Below are 20073 nucleotides of genomic sequence, written 5' to 3' on the forward strand. Positions count from 1 at the left end.
GTTGGAGTAGGATTTGAAGACCCAGGTTTGAATCCCTGACTGTACGATGGAAGCTCTCTGGGTGGCCTTGGGGCAGTCCTACTCTCTGAGCGTAGCCTACCTCACTGGGTTGTTGGGAGGATAAAATAGAGAAGAAAATGCTGTAAGCTGCTTTGAAAGGTGGGATATAAATGAATTAAATACATTTCAACCTGGGGCTTGCTTTGCTCGCTTGCTTGCTCATTCATTCATTTATACTTCATCTTTCCTCCTAATGGAAACCCAAGTTAGTATATGTCATCTCCTCTCCTCCCTTGTACCCTAACAACAACCCTGCAAGGAGCTTAGGTTAAGATCCAGTTCCAGCACTTTAACCACCGCCTCACACTGGCTTCCTGAGTCACCTGTTAAGGTTCAAGCTAGACGAGCTATTGGAACATCTGTGATTATATCTCCAACGCACTGTTTTTGTGAAACAGCCATCATCTCCTCAGCCTGAAATATATTCTGCCCAGCAGCTTGGAGACATATAGGCGATGTGAAGGCAGTTGTATGTTTTTCCTATTAGGGCAAACAGCTGCTGCTGCTCAAGGTGGCCATTTGAGGTTGGGAAATTGGGGAACGGGCTAAGCACATGTGCTCCTTTCCCCATGACCTTTGTCCAAACTGTCCCTCCCCGCGGTTGTTATTTAACGATTATAAACCATGATGACTGTCCAATGGTGGATCTTTCTGTTTCTTTTCTAGATCGGTTTTAGGCCGCTACACAAGGCCAGCATTTCTTTTGCACCCTCGTTTTTAAGAAGCAGCAAGAGCTCCACAAAAGAACAAGGGAAGCTGTGTTTCTACCTTGGTTAAATGGCACTGGGAAACAACTGACCGCTTGCATCTGGCTGGAATTAGGAGCATTAGGACAAGGAATTGAATTGACAGAGAGCTAAGTTCTGCCTACCTTTTAATCTAAATGGATCTATTGATGGGAAGAAAATGGCTGCAGTCCCAAACTATCCAACCCTGCCCCTGTCTGAAATGATTAAGCTGATGGCCTCACAAAGGCTCCCACCCCCCTTCCTTTTGAAAAGTGGGTAAAGCAGGACACTGTCTTTGAGTGCTGCTGCCTGGTTCTCGAAGGAAACCAGATGAGGCAACTAGGATGCTCACGTGGAGCAGGACGAGTGCTTTGGGCCCAAAGAATTTGTGATGATCTGAAGCTGGGTGCGGCTGAACCTTGGGTTGATCAGGCAAATTATCGAAGGGTTGGAGCACCTTCAACGCCAGGACAAAGCTTTTTCATCCTCAACCTTTTTGAGACCGTAGGCACCTTTGGAATGATGACACAGGATGGGGGGAGTGACCATGACATGGCCACTGTGGGAGGGAGGTTACAAAATGGCCACTGCAGGAGGCAGAGGCAACCACATGCGTAGGAATCCCAAGTCCAGGGGAGAAGAGGAATAAAGAGAAGTCAGTGCACTTTAATCTGCATAGGCCAATCAGAAGCCCTGCTGGGCAGGAGCCCACCTGTCCCACCCACTTTCTGAGAACTCTTGGCTGACACCATGATGCCCCTGGGCACTGTGTTGGGAACCCTTGGCTTAGAAAAATGACAACTAATGGGAGGGTGGGGAGAAGGGCATGTGCTGGGAAAATAAGTGGGTAGATTTTTCCCCCTTCAGTAGAACCAAGAGAGGTAAACAAATAATGCTTTGCACAATGCTTAATTAACTTGTGGAACTCACTGCCGGATGAGGTGATGGTGACCACTTGCTTAGTGTCAAATTAGGTGAGATGCTGAGAGAGAGAGAGAGAAAGAGAACAAGAACTGTGGAAGATGGCTCCCAGACTGTAAGGTCCAGGTAGAGGCTTGAATCCAGGTAAGATATTTCTGGGCACAAGCAAGTCTCATTTTGGGCAGGAGCTCACAGGAGCAGAGCTCTCAAAGCTCTAAATTTTATTGTGCCCTTTCTTTCTTAACCCCACCTCCCCCCAAAAAGAAAGAAATACTTGCTTCTGGGCTCCATTGTTCAAACCCTCTGTGAGAATTTTGCTGTACTCTTAAGTTTTGGCAAACTCAAATATTTTTCCCACAAAAAAAGGAAATATCCAAAACGTATCAAGCAGACAGATGGAAATCTTCCTCATGCCACGTAGCGTCACTGTGGCCGCATAGGAGAATGTAATGTAAAAAGTATGACGGGAGTAAGGTTTTATTATGACCATTATAATTCAAGAAGCATTTTAAGGTAGATGCTAGTCCACCTTCTGGTGATGTCAGGGGTGTGTGGCATATGCAAATGAGTTGTGCTAATGAACTCCGGTGCCTCTTTTTCTACAAAATGACCCCTGGACCGGGATTCCTGCCCATGGAGTACAATTTCCTCATCTTCCCCTCCTGAGGCAGCTCCAAATGACCCCCGAAATTCTGAAGGAGAAGGAACCCCCAGCCAGGTAGGCTTGCCAGCCTCCAGGTAGTTGTTGGAGGTCTTCTGGTATCGCAACTAATCTCTGGGCAACAGAGAAAATGTTTCCCTGGAGAAAATGGCTGCTTTGGAAGGTGGGATCTGTGGCATTCTACCTCTCTCTTCCCCAGACCCTGCCCTCCCCAGATTCTCTCCCCCCTCCCAATCTTTAGGAGTTTCCCAACTTGGAGCTGGCAACCCAACTCTGAGCGCAGCCATAGTATTCTCAGCTTCAGGGAGTGGACCTTCTCCCTCTCAGCGCAGGGCCTGAGATGCTTCCTGTCTAAGTTCTGCCTCCTCGCCAGTGATTGGTTTATCCTTTCCCCTCTATTTTCCCATAGCCCAGCACTTGGGAACTGTAGGCCTGTTGGAAAATTTACACAAAGGCCTCAGGTCTTTGAGGAAGAGACGTCTCCTTGCCTCCTGTAGGCCACTTGTTCTTAGGCCTGGCATCAGTACAAGAATGACTTCCTTGCTTCAGAAACAGCCAGTGCACCAGGTACTCACCCACTCAGGGAGGAACCATTAATGGGACTGGGCAGCAGGTCAAGTTAGATAAAAGGCTACAAGTGAGGAACGTGCCCTGGGGTCTCTGCCTCATAAAAGAGGCGATTGAAATAGGGTTGCCAGCCTCCAGGTGGGCAGAGAAATCCAAAGCACAAGGCTTTCTGTGAAAACCAGCCTCCGTACAACCTAGGGTTGCCAAGTCCAATTGAAGAAATATCTGGGGACTTTGGGGGTGGAGCCAGGAGACATTAGGGGTGGAGCCAAGATCAAGGCTGTGACAAGCATAATTGAACTCCAAAGGGAGTTCTGGCCATCACATTTAAAGGGACCCCACACATTTTCAATGCCTTCCTTCCATAGGAAATAATGAAGGATAGGGGCACCTTCTTTTGGGCTCATAGAATTGGACCTCCTGGTCCAATCCTTTTGAAACTTGGGGGGTATTCTGGGGAGAGGCACTAGATGCTGTACTGAAAATGTGCCTCTACCCCAAAAAACAGGCCCCCCCCAGAGCCCCAGATACCCGTGGATCAATTCTTCATAATTTTCTATGGGAATAAATCCCCATAGGGAATAACAGAATTCCCAGCAGACATTTCCCTCCCCTCCCCCCGCTTTCTGACGACCCTGAAGCGGGGGAGGACCTCCAAACCGGGGGATCCCCTGCCCAAACCTGGGGGTTGGCAACCCTAGTACAACCAACAAACTCACCAAACAATTCAGCAATTACAAAAGCATATGTTAGTTCGTAAAAGACCATACAATTAGTCCTTAGCAAATTAGGGAACGTGTTCACCAAGAATCAGGCGAGTTCATTTCAAGGAATCCTAAATACATGACAAGACCATATCAAGATTTGTGACTTATATGCATACTTGTTAATTTTGTATATGGTCTTGTCACGTATTTAGGATTTTTGCGGCTCGAAGAAGCCTGTGCGAAACCAGGGTTCCAGCACGACCTTGTTCTTTTCAACCTTTTGGATTGCTGGCGGCATAGATTGAGAGACACTGATCCATTGCACAACTATTTCACCAGGATTCCTTGAAATGAACTGAGCAACGATTGCTATAAAGACTGGCCTGATTCTTGGTGAGCACCTTCCCTAATTTGCTAAGGACTAATTGTATGGCCTTTTACGAACTAATATATGCTTTTGTAATTGTTGAATTGTTTGGTGAGTTTGTTGGTTGTACGGAGGCTGGTTTTCACGGAAAGCCTTGTGCTTTGGATTTCTCCGCCTATATTTGCCGTGATTCTCTTTGTGGATTGCACGGCCTCCAGGTGGGGCCTGGAGATCTCCCACTTTTACAAGTCATCTCCTGCTGGCAAAGATCAGCTACCCTGGAGAAAATGGCTGTTTTGGAAGGTGGACTCCGTGGCATTGTGCCATGCTGAGGCCCCTCTCCTCCCCAAACCCTGTCCTCTCCTGGAATTACTCCAAAGGCTCCAGATATTTTCCAGCACAGACCTCGCAACCCTACAGTGAAATTTGCTTTTGAGTATGGGTCCCTTCCAGCTTAAAAGTGGTTTCCAAACTTATTAGACCCATTTCCACGTGTGGTTTGTACATGCGATGCATTAGACGTGTTCTGTGTGACTGTCAGGGGTGCCAACCTCCAGGTGGTGGCTGGAGACCTCCTGGGACTACAGTTGATCTCCAGACAACAGGAAAGGGGTTTCAGGCTCTGTGGGTGGAAATCCTTACACCTGCCGAAAAGTCTACCCTGGATCCAAGCTGGAGCGTTTGTTACTCTCCTGTTGCAGAGACTTAAGGCTTGGGTGTGGCCAGACACACGAGCCCATGGGCATGAGCCAGTTTGGGAGAGCCAGTTTGGTATAGTGGTTAAGTGAGTAGACTCTTATCTGGGAGAACCGGGTTTGATTCCCCACTCCTCCACTTGCACTTGCTGGAATGGCCTTGGGTCAGCCATAGCTCTGGCAGAGGTTGTCCTTGAAAGGGCAGCTGCTGGGAGAGCCCTCTCCAGCCCCCCCACCTCACAGGGTGTCTGCTGTGGGGGAGGAAGGTAAAGGAGATTGTGAGCCGCTCTGAGACTCTTTAGGGTGGAGGGTGGGATATAAATCCAGTATCTTCTTCTACCTCACAGGGTGTCTGTTGTGGGGGAGGAAGGTAAAGAAGATTGTGAGCCGCTCTGAGACTCTTTTGAGTGGAGGGTGGGATATAAATCCAATATCTTCATCTACCTCACAAGGTGTCTGTTGTGGGGGAGGAAGGTAAAGGAGATTGTGAGCCACTCTGAGACTCTTCGGAGTGGGGGGTGGGATATAAATCCAATATCTTCTTCTTCTTCTTGGCCTCCAGCGCTTAGTCTGAAGGCCACAGTCAAGAGCCAGCAGAAAGGTCTCCTGGAAGAAAGAGAGAGAGATTTTCTCTGCATTTAGAACCCCCCCTTCTTCTTTTTCTTTGCCTCTTCTGTTATTCTTGTGGGATGAGAAGGGCCTTTTTTCCTTTGGAAAACAACATCAAATGATGCCAGTGCTCCTATCTAAGGCTCTGCTAATTGTCACCAGTTCGCCCCTCAGTCTGCAGAGCCCCACTAGGCTGCTGTGGAGGGTTCATCTTTGTTCCTCGAGCTGAGTTGGGGATGGCCAGCACGGGATCAGGACTTGGGAGACCTGCTCCAAAAGGTACCAGTGCTCAGTACCAGTAGGTAGTGGACAGGACCGGATATACATGTTTTTTGAGGGGGGGGGGGAATTAAAAAATGCCGCCCCCTTAGGGGCCATTCTATCTTACGGTCCCATAGAATATAATGGACTCCATACCCAATTTGGCGCCCCCCTCCTTCGGCGCCCGGGGCAAGCACCCCCCTCTGCCCCCACCCCCTAGATCCGGCCCTGGTGGTGGAGGAAAGTGCCACCATCAAAGCACAGCCCTGTGGCAAAACCCGTAGGGTTTTCAAGGCAGGAGACATTCAGAGACATTCCATTTCTAGGAGCAGTATACCTCTCCATATAGATTCTGGGGCCAGACCTGTCTGTGGGCGCCCTGCTCTTCCTTATGTCAATCCTGAAAAGCTTATGGGAAAGCCGGAAGAAAAAGGGGTTTCCGTACACCATCCCCTGCTTATAGCCCTTCTCCTGTGGTCATTGACGAAAACTGCGAGCTCAGTGCCTGCAAGTCTATCAAGGGGGGGCATAAATCAAACTGCAGCTCTTTCCCAGCTTTGTCTGGGAGATCATTAGATGGAGAGAAGACAATAGGAGGTTTGCTTTGGAAACAATGCCCACCCCATTTGGCCCATTCCGCTCCTACGGAAAGTCAAGCTGGAATTCTCCCATCAGTCCTCATTAAATTACGGGGAGGGAGATTTTCAAGGGACAATCAATCACGAGGGTGAAGCCCAAGGAGGCGAAATTACCTCGGAGGGAGGGAGGGTGGGAGGCAGGGAGGGAAGGAAGGGGGCTGCGCTAGGACCTTGGAGGAGACCCAGCCAAACTGGCAGGCATTTCTCGCTTGGCTTTCAGACAACAAAGGCAGAGAGTGCTTGGGTTTCTCTCCTTCAGCATCTCCACCCTGCGAGCTGAAAAACCGGTAAGTAGAGCTGGAAGACTGCTATGTTCTTTCTCTCTCCAGGCAGAAAGTAAAAGATGTCAGCTGCAGGGGGAAGAGAAAGGCAGGTCCGTTCGTATGGAGGATACATCCCCTTCCCTGCATTCCTCTCTTAAAAGTTGCCTCGATGTCATTGTTCCCTCGGAACCACTCCTATACCTATGGGAAGTGCGGAGGAAACGCTGTGCCGCTCGCTCGCTCGGAAGAAGAGGGAAAGAGGGCAGGGTAGTCCCACAGCAGTGACAAGGAGAAGGTCAGAGACGGGTCAGTGTGCCGCTGTAGAAAGAGCAAAAAAAGAGACCGGGAAACGGACGGGACCGGATCCGGTCAGCAGAAAGAAAGCAACAGCTTCCTCAAGGTTTGGTACCAGATTGGGTTTTAATTCCCAATTCTGCTGTGCAAGTCCGCTCCGCACAGATGTGAGCTGCATGTTAATAGTTCGGAGCGGCAGACTGACAGCTGGGTTTACCCCCTTTTGCGGGGCTCCTTTTTTTTTAAAAAAAAAAATGTTCCAAGTTTCCGGTTGCAAGAAGACAGGCCAGCTCTTGGGGCTCTGCCCATGGTCACGGTTCTCCCTGTCATTTCCCCCCCTCCCTGCCCAAATTAAGCGGTTTCTCTCTCTCCGCTGTAATCATAACGTGACAAGGCGGAACAATGAAAGGTGCCCGTTTCGGGTGGCATGATGCACAGGGTTCTATTGGGTACTTAATTTCTTTTTTAAAAAACCAAGCGCCCAGTTTAAGAGAAGGAAAGATAAAGAAATAGGAATGCTGAGGGGGCTAAATTAAGCCCCCTCCTGATTAAATGAACGCAGAGGAGGAAAATACTGTCATGTAAGAGAAACTTAATTTCTTGTTATTTGAATGCTGGGGGTGGGGGGAAGGGTTTGGTCTGGGTTTTTTCTGCCCTTGCTGGTTCTGTTTTCTTGGAAATTAAGGATGGTCTGTGAAATTGATTGATGGCTAGGAGGGGTCTGTGGGGGAGGGGAGGGGAGGGCCGACTGCTCTCCCTTCCCGAGCAGCTGGTCACAAAGACCACTGCATCGGAGCTGTGTTGCCTGCTCAGGTCCATCAGCCCTTCTGGCATACAGTCCCCTCTGCTGAAATGCCCCTCTGACACAAGGGGTTTGCTCTGTCAACACATCAACTCAACAATAGGTTTGAAGCCCTTGCGGGGCTGGTTCTTCAGCCTTCAGGGGGTCAGAATCCAGGCTTTGGGCGTGCTTGGCTTTGCCACGTCCACGCATCGACACGCGTGCTATTAAAGTTTTCCAGGCTAAGCTGCAGTGAAACTTCCCTGCACTGATCACAGGCTCTTCGTGGTGGGTGCACATCTCCACCGCCGGACATCTCCGCTCCAATCTCTCATCCCTTCTGTTCCTCAGTGATACAGAGAGAGCGAGAGGTCCCTAAAGGACCACTGCACTGCTCAGAAGACCGCCTTCCCAGTACTTGAAGCATCTCCCAACCTTCCAGGATGAACCTCTCTCTCCATCCAGCCATCCCAGGGAGGTGAAATGCCTGCCTTTCTCCCCCAGGAGCCCAGGTTGGGTTCCTTTTAAATGAAAAGAGCTCCAGTCCAAGACCCACCTCTGTTTGCAGTTTCTCTCTCTGCACGTTGTGGTCGCTCACTTGTGATTTCTCCTTTGCACCTTTCCTCCCCCCTGCCCTCCGTCCTCCTCAGTTTCGCATCTCTAGGGCTCACCGAGCTATGGAACTTGATTTTGGACACTTTGACGAAAGAGATAAGGCGTCCAGAAACATGCGAGGCTCCCGTATGAATGGCCTGCCCAGCCCCACTCACAGTGCCCACTGCAGCTTCTACCGAACGAGGACCTTGCAGGCGCTGAGCAACGAGAAGAAAGCCAAGAAGGTGCGCTTCTATCGCAACGGAGACCGCTACTTCAAGGGGATTGTGTACGCCGTCTCTTCGGACCGCTTCCGGAGCTTTGACGCCTTGCTGGCCGACCTCACCCGGTCTCTGTCTGATAATATTAACCTGCCTCAGGGAGTTCGCTACATTTACACCATCGATGGCGGCAGGAAGATCGGGAGCATGGACGAGCTGGAAGAAGGTAATTGCTTGGCGGGAGACGGTGCGTGCCTGCTGGTGCGGGGAGGGTGACGGGAGACAGACTGCTGAGTTCCGAAAGCGGCACCCGGAATTCCACACCGCTTCTGCTCCTGATAGACAAAAGTGGGAGACCCTGGTGGGGCTTTGGTGGAGGCAGGATGCTCCCCAGTTTGGTGTAGTGGTTGGTGTAGAGAGCCAGTTTGGTGTAGTGGTTAAGTGAGTGGACTCTTATCTGGGAGAACCGGGTTTGATTCCCCACTCCTCCACTTGCACCTGCTGGAATGGCCTTGGGTCAGCCATAGCTCTGGCAGAGGTTGTCCTTGAAAGGGCAGCTGCTGTGAGAGCCCTCTCAGCCCCACCCACCTCACAGGGTGTCTGTTGTGGGGGGAGAAGATATAGGAGATTGTAAGCCGCTCTGAGTCTCTGATTCAGAGAGAAGGGCGGGGTATAAATCTGCAATTCTTCTTCTTCTTCCCCCATGGATTTTTTTTTCTTTTCACAAATGGCATTAGAGTTTCTCTCCAACATCGAACAGGGAAACAGAAACATAGGAAATGCTTTTCTCAAGTCAGACTGTTGATCCCACAGAGTGCCTTACTGTGACTAGGAGTGGCTCTCTGGGGTCTCGGGTGGAAGACTTTCCCACTCTTGCTTCTCATGACTCCTTAACTAGAGACTCAGGCGCCACATCTGGGATTTCTGTAGGTTAAAGCAGGCTCTCTGTGGTTCATGCAGGGACAGGGAAAGGGTAAGCTCCTCAGAAAGTTTTCCAGTGGATGGTGCATGCCAAAGACCAGTAAAGGATGAGTCTCATTGAGTTTGGGGGTGTGTCCATGATGCTTCTATGCAAATGGAGTGCATAGACGGGGCTGTGCATTTTATGATTTCTTTCTCTCATATGTATAGGTTGTGGGTGTGTTTAAGCATGAGATGAGAAGCCAGTACACACACACACACACACACACACACACATACACACATGGGGATGTCTTGTGTACAAGACATTTAATGGGAATGTCTTCTTTTGTATACATTTTTTTCCTCTCTGATAGTTAGGCTAGATGTGCCGCAGGGTTTGTATGATGCACTGTCTCCTTCTGAAATTGTACCCCTATCTACCAGCAGAGAGTACCGTGCCTACTATGACAGAGAGGAGCATTTAGAACCAAGCAGACAGGCGCACAACGGGTTTGCGCAGGATATTAATAAGATGCCACTTCAGTTTGGGTAGCTGATTGAGAAGCTGGGTGTATTTGTTCGGTTCAGCATGTTTGATTTCTGATGTGATTGGAATGTCGGTCTGTGGGGAGAGAGGCTGCTTTTAGTATACCCTTAGGAAAACGGCTATGACACCGTTGTCTTATCCCGGTTGTCTGCATTGGTGCTGGGTGCTTTGCACAGAAGGGGGTGTGCCTGGGATTTTTATAAGAGTGGGTGTGAAAGAGAATGCATGCGGTTGGGGGCTTTGTAAAAAGTACTTCTGTTATGGGTGTGTCTGTGTGAGGCTCTGTCTGTGTAAGGGGCGTGTGAACAATTTATGCCATATGCCACCTTCTCTCTGTGTGTGAGTGCGCATAGCAGGGTCGTATAGGTTTAATGTGCAAATAGCCCCTGTATTTGTGGTGGTGACTCAATGGCCGCAGTATGCAGAATCACTAACTTGAAACATTCAAATGTCACATTCGGAGTAACAAAACCACGAGAATGCCTTAAAAGCTAATGAGATTAAGGAAAATACACAACTGGCATGATCATTACATTTTATTTGGTGCAGAAAGATGTGCTATATATAGCAATAAATATATGACAATATATATGTATTTTAAAAGTCTTTATTGCTTTATGAGTTGGGGAGGAATGAAAACTGATATCTTAAAATGCAAGCTGTGGCTAACATGCGTGTACTACCTGTGGCTTTAAGAAGTGTTTTGTTTAAAAGAAAAATCCCCCGGACCTCCTATAAATGACTATCCCTGTGTCTGCAGGGTGTGTCCCTTTGTTTAGGGCGGCAGCAGTCGCTGTGTCTGTGGAAACACAGTGGGGACGACACGACACTCCACATAGCCACAGGGGAAGGTGTGTCTGTCGCGCGTGAGAGGATTAAGGACACAGGAGGCAAGCCCGTGTCTCTCGGTGGGGCTGTGGGGAGGGGGTGCACGGTGTTACCTGCATTAGGAGGGAAGAAAGAGTTGTGCGCATCACAGCCTGTAGGAGGGAGTGCAGGATGGTGCATAGTGCGGTTGTGTGGGGTGTGCCTAATGTATCTCATGGCGGCACTTAGGCAATGGGGGGGGGTGTAGGCTTCGCAGTGACACCTGCCGAGGTAGGGAGTTATGCCAAATTTTCCCGCGGGGAGGTGTTTGCTGCGATAAAGTGGGGAGAGCACAGCATATCAGAGAGGGCAGATAAAAGCGAACGAACGGCGTATGTATGCAGGGCTATTCATTAGCCTCTGCTGTGTGGCTGCGGCGCTGGAAGAAGGGAAAATGCACCTGTGGGTTTTGTAAGGGCTTTGCTCAGTTCTGAACCTTTGTGACCGTCTGGGCGAATGCACTGGATGCATTCTTGCCAGGTGTATTTGGGAAGGTGCAAAGGTTTAGCATCACAGTGCTCTCCGTAGTTGTTGGGAGTCATGGAGTTACTTCGCCCGCCTGCCTGCCAGCCAGTTGCCTTGAAACCAACAAGCTGCCATCTTGAATGATGTCATCCCTTGGAAATGCTATCCCAGAAGCTAGGATTTCCAAGAATGACATCATGCTGTCAGCAACTGTCCAGGCCTGCTTTTGTTAACACTTTGCCAGGGGGCTGGAGCCGAATCTTTGACAAGGTCGCCCATCGGCTGAGGCTGCATGGCTTCGTCCTTTGTTTCAGCTTCTGGATTCTAATCTTCCAGTGCGAGAAGCCAAGCGGTTTCGCTTTTCTTTCCGGGATTCGTTTAAAACGCAGGGCTTGAACCCTACATCGGCTTCCTTCCTTTAGGAAAAAAGAGAAATGGGAATAAGGGGGGAAAGTTCTGATCCTGCCAGCTTTATTCAGGCACTCCTGTGTGACTCTGGAAGCAGGGTGTGTTGTAGTGTTGTGCGAAACTGTTATCCAGATGCAGTACTGCACTCTAAAACACCCTATACGTGGGTGGTGCAGTGTGAGTTAATAAAAAACATCATCATCATGCAAAGAGCGTTTTGCTACAAGTCACTTGTATTTCAGAAGACAAAATGACTTGTGGTGACAATTATAACATGAATTTTCAGACCACTGGGACTTAGGGTTCCCAGGTCCAATTAAAGAAATATCTGGGGACTTTGGGGGTGGAGCCAGGAGACTTTGGGGGTGGAGCCAAGAGCAAGGGTGTGACAAGCATAACTGAACTCCAAAGGGAGTTCTGGCCACCACATTTAAAGGGGCTGCGCATCTTTTCAACGCCTTCCCTCTATTGGAAATAACGAAGGATAGGGCACCTTCTTTTGGGGCACATAGAATTGGATCCCCTGGTGCAATCCTTTTGAAACTTGGAGGGTATTTTGAGGAGAGGCGTTGGATGCTATACTGCAAATTTGGTGTCTCTTACTCAAAACACCCCCCCCCCCGAGCCCCAGATACCCGTGGATCAATTTCCATTATACCCTATGGGAATTGGTCTCCATCGGGAATAATGGGGAGCCCAGCAGACATTCCTCCCCCCCACCCGCTTTCTGATGAGCCTGAAGCAGGAGGAGGGCCTCTAAGCCAGGGGATCCCATGCTCCCCCCCCCCCCCCCCCCGGGGACTGGATCTGTAACTGTTTGACAGATCGCACCCAAAGAGTGCTTGTGAATGGTTCCTCATCCTCTTGGAGAGGAGTGACAAGTGGAGTGCCTCAAGGATCTGTCCTGGGACCTGTTTTGTTCAACATCTTCATCAATGATTTGGATGAAGGAATAGAGGGAATGCTTATTAAATTTGCAGATGATACTAAATTGGGCGGGGTTGCAAGCTGGATATAGACAAGGTCGACCATCGGCTACTGACCCGCCGCCTCGCCGATGTTGGGGTTAGGGGGTTGGCCTTACAATGGCTTTCCTCCTTCCTTGAGGATCGGGGACAAAGGGTGGCAATCGGGGGTGAGCTCTCCCAGAGGCGCACACTACATTGTGGGGTGCCTCAGGGAGCAGTTCTCTCGCCGATGCTATTTAATATCTATATGCGCCCCCTTGCCCAGATTGCCAGGAGGTACGGGCTTGGGTGTCACCAGTATGCAGATGACACCCAGCTCTATCTGTTAATGGACGGCCGGCCTGGCTACGCCCCAGAGAACTTGGACCTGGCACTGCAGGCCGTGGCAACTTGGTTAAGGCTGAGCGGGCTGAAACTGAATCCGGCGAAGACAGAGGTCCTTTGCTTAGGTCGGGGCGCTCTAGGAGGGGAAATACCTCTCCCGGTCTTTGGCGCCGGGTCAGAAGCCTGGGAGTTCTACTGGAGCCTTCATTATCAATGGAGGCCCAGATAGCAGCCGCTGCCAAGTCAGCCTTTTTTCGTCTGAGGCGGGCAAGGCAGTTGGCCCCCTTCCTGGAGCGTCGGGACCTGGCAACAGTGATTCACGCAACGGGCACCTCGAGACTGGATTACTGTAATGCCCTCTACATGGGGCTGCCTTTGTGCCGAACCCGGAAACTGCAGCTAGTGCAGAACGCGGCTGCCAGACTGTTGTTGGGGCTCCCAAAGCGGGAGCACATACAGCCGGGGCTGCGTGAACTGCACTGGCTGCCAGTTATATACCGGATTCGCTACAAAGTGCTGGTCATTACCTTTAAAGCCCTATATGGCCTAGGACCTGCCTACCTTAGGGACCGTCTCTCCCCGTATGAACCCCAGAGAGCACTGAGGTCAGCAGGGAAGAACCTGCTGACTATCCCCGGGCCAAAGGAGGTAAGACTCCAGAGTACCCATACTCGGGCTTTCTCAGTTATGGCCCCACAGCTGTGGAATCAGCTCCCAGAGGAAATGCGGGCCCTGCGGGACTTTGAACAGTTCCGCAGGGCCTACAAAACCATCTTGTTCCAAACGGCCTTCACCAGCTGAAACTACTAAACTGCCAAGTAAACTTGCCAGCGAAATAGCACTAAATGTATTAATGTTTTTAGAATTTTAATGGATTTTAATTAATTGTAGTTAAATGCTATTTATTGTATAATGTATGTATTGAGTCTTTTGCTGTTAGCCGCCCTGAGCCGCTTGGTCGGGGAGGGCGGGATACAAATAAAATGTGACTGACTGACTGACTGAAGCTGGAACAGGTCCAGAGGAGGGCGACAAAGATGGCGAGGGATCTGGAGACCAAGTTCTATGAGGAAAGGTTGAAGGAGCTGGGAATGTTTAGCCTGGAGAGGAGGCGGCTGAGAGGTGATATGATCACCGTCTTCAAGTACTTGAAGGGCTGTCATCTAGAAGATGGTGTGGAATTGTGTTCTGTGGCCCCGGAAGGTAGGACCAGAACCAATGGGTTGAAATTAAATCAAAAGAGTTTCTGACTCATCATTAGGAAGAACTTCCTGACCGTTAGAGCAATTCCTCAGTGGAACAGGCTTCCTTGGGAGGTGGTGGGCTCTCCTTCCTTGGAGGTTTTTAAACAGAGGCTAGATGGCCATCTGACAGCAAGGAGGATCCTGTGAATTTAGGGGGAGGTGTTTGTGAGTTTCCTGCATTGTGCAGGGGGTTGGACTAGATGACCCTGGAGGTCCCTTCCAACTCTATGATTCTAACAGGCTTCCCCCTCAGGAGGTGGTGGGCTCTCCTTCCTTGGAGGTTTTGAAACAGAGGCTAGATGGCCATCGGACAGCAATGAAGATCCTGTGAATTTAGGGGGAGGTATTTGTGAGTTTCCTGCATTGTGCCGGGAGTTAGACTAGATGACCCTGGAAGTCCCTTCCAACTCTAGGATTCTAGGTTTTTGAACAGAGGCTGGATGGCCATCTGACAGCAATGAGGATCTTGTGAATTTAGGGGGAGGTGTTTGTGAGTTTCCTGCATTATGCAGGGGGTTGGACTCAATGACCCTGGAGGTCCCTTCCAACTCTAGGATTCTAGGTTTTGAAACAGAGGCTAGATGGCCATCTGACAGCAAGGACGATCCTGTGAATTTAGGGGGAGGTGTTTGTGAGTTTCCTGCATTGTGCAGGGGGTTGGACTAGATGACCCTGGAGGTCCCTTCCAACTCGATGATTCTATGAATACTGACGGTGGACTGATGGTCTTATTCAGTATAGGGCAGCTTTATGTGAATCAGGGGATGCAGGAGGGGTGAGGGACCGCTAAGAACCAAGCTGGATGTGATGGGCAACTACGTGCTTATAAGATGGCCAAGACTGGGTTGGGGAATTCTTGATGGTCTGGGGGTGGAGCCTGAGGAGGGTGGGGTTTGGAGAGGAGGGATCTCAGTGGGGTATAATACCATAGAGTCCAGCTTTCAAAGCAACCATTTCAAAGCAGCCAGGGGAACTGGAGTTGTTACACTAGGAGAACTCCAGGCCCATCTGGAGATTGGAGACTGTCAAATACACAGATGTCTGAATTTCCTAGGCAGGGTCAGGGCCTTTTTGGTTGATGCTATCCATGCCCTGCGGGATCTTATGCAGTTCTGCAGGGCCTGTAAGGCAGAGATTTTGGCTGAGGACAGCAGTGGTTTTCTATTGTGGCTCGCACTGTCTCCTTTCCCTAATTCTAATCTTGTGTTCCCTCTTCCCCGCCCAGAAAGTGGCCAGCCAGTCCAGAATCAGGAAGTTGTTTCTAGGGATGCCATAGAATCATAGAGTTGGAAGGGATCTCCAGGGTCATCTAGTCCAACCCCCGAAATCTTGGATTTCTTTTTAACCTATAGGGGATCTAACCTTTGTTGTCTGTAGAAAACTCCAGGCCCCACCTTGAAGTTGGTAATTGGGCAGACCACTTGCTGGTAATTGCGGTGACAGCTGGTAAAACCTGGAAGTGATGTCATGTAGTTCAAGGAGTTGCCAGAAACTCTGATTTTCCCATAGAGTTTCCAGTAATTCCTAGAGCGATGTGATTGAAGTGACATCATGCAACACTGCAGCCCTCCATGTCCCCGCCCCCCAAGCTCCCTCCAGTTGTCAGGAATGACATGGCAACCTGTTAGGTGTGGGGCAGAGCTGTGATGGGGGTTCGCTCCCTCTATTCATGTCCCGCTTTTTGTCAAATAGACCCCCTACTCCCATGTCCGAACAGCAACAAAAGAGCGGTTCACAGAAAGGAGAACAAACCAATAATAATACAGTGAACAAATTATAAAGATGTCATCTCTGTATTCTGTCATTTAGTCATAATTTATACAAACTCCAGACATGTGCCATAATCTATATCATTGTAAATTGCCAATATACAACAGATAAGCCTGGTGGTCTGTCAATAGTCCAATTTTCATCCAGAATTCTCAATGGATTAAAGTGCATCGTACTATAGAAGATACTCCTGAATGATCAATTTCCATATGTTGGACAGTGGGTCATTGAAAGGACACCCCTGATAGAACAGAATGATCCACTGTCCAATTATTAGATATATATCTAATAAACAAATGGTTTATCCAATCCCTCTCCCAAGGAGCTAAAGGGTCTATCTGTCTGTCTGTCTATCTATCTAATCTGCTGTTCGCTCACTCCGCTATTTTAGCTTCACAACAGACTTGTGAAATAGGTTAGGCTGACAGCAACTGGCCCGAGGTCACCTAATGAGCTTCATGGCGGAGTAGGGATTTGAGCTTGGGTCTCAGTGGTTCATAAACAATTCATGGTTAAAGTCCAATGCTACGTCACATTGTCTTTCTGCCCTCCTAATCTCCCTGAGACACCAGCTCCCATATTTGCTAACATGACATGCATGCATTGTTGAATCTGTCCACACGGAGCCAATCAATGCATGCACGTTGGGAGTAGGATCAGTGGAGCATGGTTACAGTCAAAAAGCCATCCACCTCTCACATGCTATTCTGGGCATGTGCGCTTGGGAACACGGGGCCCAATCCTGGAGGACATCATGCCACCGATCCTGTCTGGGCTCAAATTAAAATTGTGAACAACATCCTTGAACGCTTGGGGGGACGGGAAACTCAGTTTTTAGTGATCGTTCTAAACGTTTCTAGATTAGATCCCTAGCACTTCATGCATGCACATTATTGCTTTGTGAGCTGGGGGAGACACCAGCCCAGAAGGAAACTGTGCTTTTTCTTCCCTATCCTCCCCCCACCCAACACACCGAGAAGAGCCTAGGAAAAAGTATTTGCAAATGGGAAGCTTTCTTCTTTTGTGTCAGCTGCTCGCCTCGCCCGTTTTGCCCACCTGAGTTCTACTCCTGCTGGGAAGCACAGAGGAAAGCTGCATGGCTTGTCTCTCTAGCCTTTCCCCATCTTGTGTGCTGGTTAAGGGTTCTGACCACAAAATTCTGCACACGTGCATTGCCACCACTTGGGAACTGTGGTTCATATGCGGGGGGGGGGGAGGGCGGAGTGGAGGCATTGCAGTTGTCTAGGCTACTGTGTGGCACTCTAGATATGAAGAAGAAGAAGAAGATATTGGATTTATATCCCGCCCTCCACTCCGAAGAGTCTCAGAGCGGCCTATAATCTCCTTTCCCTTCCTCCCCCCACAACGGACACCCTGTGAGGTAGATGAAGATACCAGATTTATATCCCGCCCTCCACTCCGAAGAGTCTCAGAGCGGCTCACAATCTCCTTTACCTTCCTCCCCCCCAACAGACACCCTGTGAGGCAGATGAAGATATTGGATTTATATCCCTCCCTCCACTCTGAAGAGTCTCAGAGCGGCTCACAATCTCCTTTCCCTTCCTCCCCCACAACTGACACCCTGTGAGGTAGATGAAGATATTGGATTTATATCCCGCCCTCCACTCTGAAGAGTCTGAGCGGATCACAATCTCCTTTCCCTTCCTCCCCCACAACTGACACCCTGTGAGGTAGATGAAGATATTGGATTTATATCCCGCCCTCCACTCCGAAGAGTCTCAGAGTGGCTCACAATCTCCTTTCCCTTCCTCCCCCACAACAGACACCCTGTGAGGTGGGTGGGGCTGGAGAGGGCTCTCACAGCAGCTGCCCTTTCAAGGACAACTCCTACCAGAGATAAGGCTGACCCAAGGCCATGCTAGCAGGTGCAAGTGGAGGAGTGGGGAATCAAACCTGGCTCTCCCAGATAAGAGTCCACACACTTAACCACTACACCAAACTGGCTCTCATATTGTCTAATGCCATCATGAGGCCTTGCCCCACTGAGCATGCTCCAGCAGCAGCTACCAGCTGACTGTTGAGGGTGAGGACGGATGCTGCTGACTGTACGGGCACAAAAGCAGCAGAGACGCTTGAAACGCAGATTGCTTAAGAACGGGAGCATCTCGGCAGCGTCTGGGTGATCAGCTCATGCGAGGAAAGGTCATGACAGGCAGGGTAAGTTGAATTTCCAAGCGCATTATTGGCGAGGGTTCTCGAGATTTCCAGCCCCGTGTTTCTCATTATGAGGAACAGCACAGCCAGGGACTGCGATCCTTTTCCTGGCAGCACTCTTATAATCTCGTAATGGGGATTAGTTACAATTTGTGCTTCGGATACCTACGTTTGTGATGATTAAAGAATGGATTTTGTTTCTGCTGTTTCAGTGCCTGGTAATGAAAGTAGCCTCCAATGATTCATCAAGAGCCAGTGCGGTGTAGTGCTTAAGCCTGTCAGACTAGCAATGCGGGATACACCGGCTTAAATTCCCACGCATGCTGTGGAGGCTTGCCGGGTGACCTTGGGATAGTCACGCTCTCTCAGCTTGACCTACCTCACATGGTCGTAGTGAGGATAAAAGGAAGGAGAGGAGAACAATGTATGCTGCATAGGGGAGAAACAGAAGAAAAGCTCTGCTGGGTCAGACTAGTGTCCATCTGGTCCAGCATTCTGGCCTCTGGAGGGCCAGCAGCAAGGCAGAGAGGCCAAGGCTTTCCCTCGTTGTTGCCTTTTGACTCTGGGATTCAGAGGATTGGCGCCTCTGAATGTGGAGGTTCCCCTCCGTGGCGGACCGGGTCTAAAAATATTGGTTGCTGGGAGATAAAGAACTTCTATTATATTGAAGAAGAAGAAGATATTGGATTTATATCCCACTCTCCACTCCGAAGAGTCTCAGAGCGGCTAACAATCTCCTTTACCTTCCTCCCCCACAACAGACACCCTGTGAGGTGGGTGGGGCTGAGAGAGCTCTCACAGCAGTTGCCCTTTGAAGGACAACCTCTGCCAGGGCTATGGCTGACCCAAGGCCATGCCAGCAGGTGCAAGCGGAGGAGTGGGGAATCAAACCCGGTTCTCCCAGATAAGAGTCCGCACACTTAACCACTACACCAAACTGGCTCTCCATAAGCTCCATATTGGAACTTCTATTACATTTTCAAGCTACTTAAAAGGTCATTAACATTTTAAACATACTGTCTAATGTTTAAGGGGGGGCATTTCCTCAGGGGCCCACGGTGCTCACTTGCCATCGGGCAAGCTGACAGCCTGGCCAGTCCACCACTGGTTCCCCTCAACCACCATGGCTAGTAGCCATTGCTAGACCTGTCCTCCTTGAATCTGTCTGTTTATTCCTGTGCCATCGCTGTGTCCTCAGGCAGCAAATGCCACACTTTAATCACTCTCTGTGTAAAGCAGTATTTCCTTTTGTCTGTCTGGAACCTATGGAGTACAAATGAATTCAATAAATGTTATGTGTAAAGTAAACTAATCAGAGGAGCCCCGTGGCGCAGAGTGGTCAAGCTGCAGTATTGCAGTCCAAGCTCTCTGCTCACGACCTGAGTTCGATCCTGGCGGAAGCTGGATTCAAGTAGCTGGCTCCAGGTTGACTCAGCCTTCCATCCTTCCGAGGTCGGTCAAATGAGTCCCCAGCTTGCTGGGGGGAAAGCGTAGATGACTGGGGAAGGCAATGGCAACCACCCCGTAAAAAGTCTGCCGTTAATGTCGTGAGTCGGAAACAACTGGTGCTTGCACAGGGGGCTACCTTTACCTTTTCAACTAATCAGATCTGGACTCGCAGTGACAAATACGGGATAGACTTTTTGTTGTGCTCTAAGAAATTCTCTTTGTGATGGAAGGAGATCTGTTCCACACACTCCCAACTTCCTCGTTACTCAGGTGATGAAGTGCAACCAGGAAGGGGTGGAAGATCTGGGGATTTTCCAGCTGCAAAGTGTGAGTCGTAAACTCACATTTGTGAAAGTGACCTTTTGCTTTTGGTTTGGGGCTGGTACTCAGCAGTAAGGGCTAAATAACTGAAAACCACTTAGTTTTGCAGACGTCTCTGTGGGACATTCAGAAATACTCAAGTGTCCAGTGGGATGATGCTCACATGATTCATTTGTGCGTACATGCACACACATTTTGTTACTTTCCCCCTTCCCCACCAGTTCCCTTTCCCACAAGCCACAGATTTTACCTTGGGTGGGGGAGA

At 49.7% G+C, this 20073-nt stretch overlaps 1 protein-coding gene across 2 annotated transcripts in view; it reads left to right on the plus strand.

Moving 5' to 3' along the window:
- The first annotated feature begins 8186 nt into the window (after positions 1-8186).
- The window catches only part of DCX (doublecortin), a 182439-nt gene continuing 170552 nt past the window's right edge, over positions 8187-20073 (plus strand). For both annotated transcript variants that reach the window (XM_060249729.1, XM_060249730.1), the window contains exon 1: positions 8187-8593. In XM_060249729.1, the coding sequence (XP_060105712.1) occupies positions 8230-8593 (364 nt within the window). In that variant the 5' untranslated portion in view covers positions 8187-8229. The remainder of the gene's footprint in view (positions 8594-20073) is intronic.

This window comes from Heteronotia binoei, chromosome 11 (genome assembly GCF_032191835.1).
Source record: "Heteronotia binoei isolate CCM8104 ecotype False Entrance Well chromosome 11, APGP_CSIRO_Hbin_v1, whole genome shotgun sequence".
Lineage (NCBI taxonomy): Eukaryota > Metazoa > Chordata > Lepidosauria > Squamata > Gekkonidae > Heteronotia > Heteronotia binoei.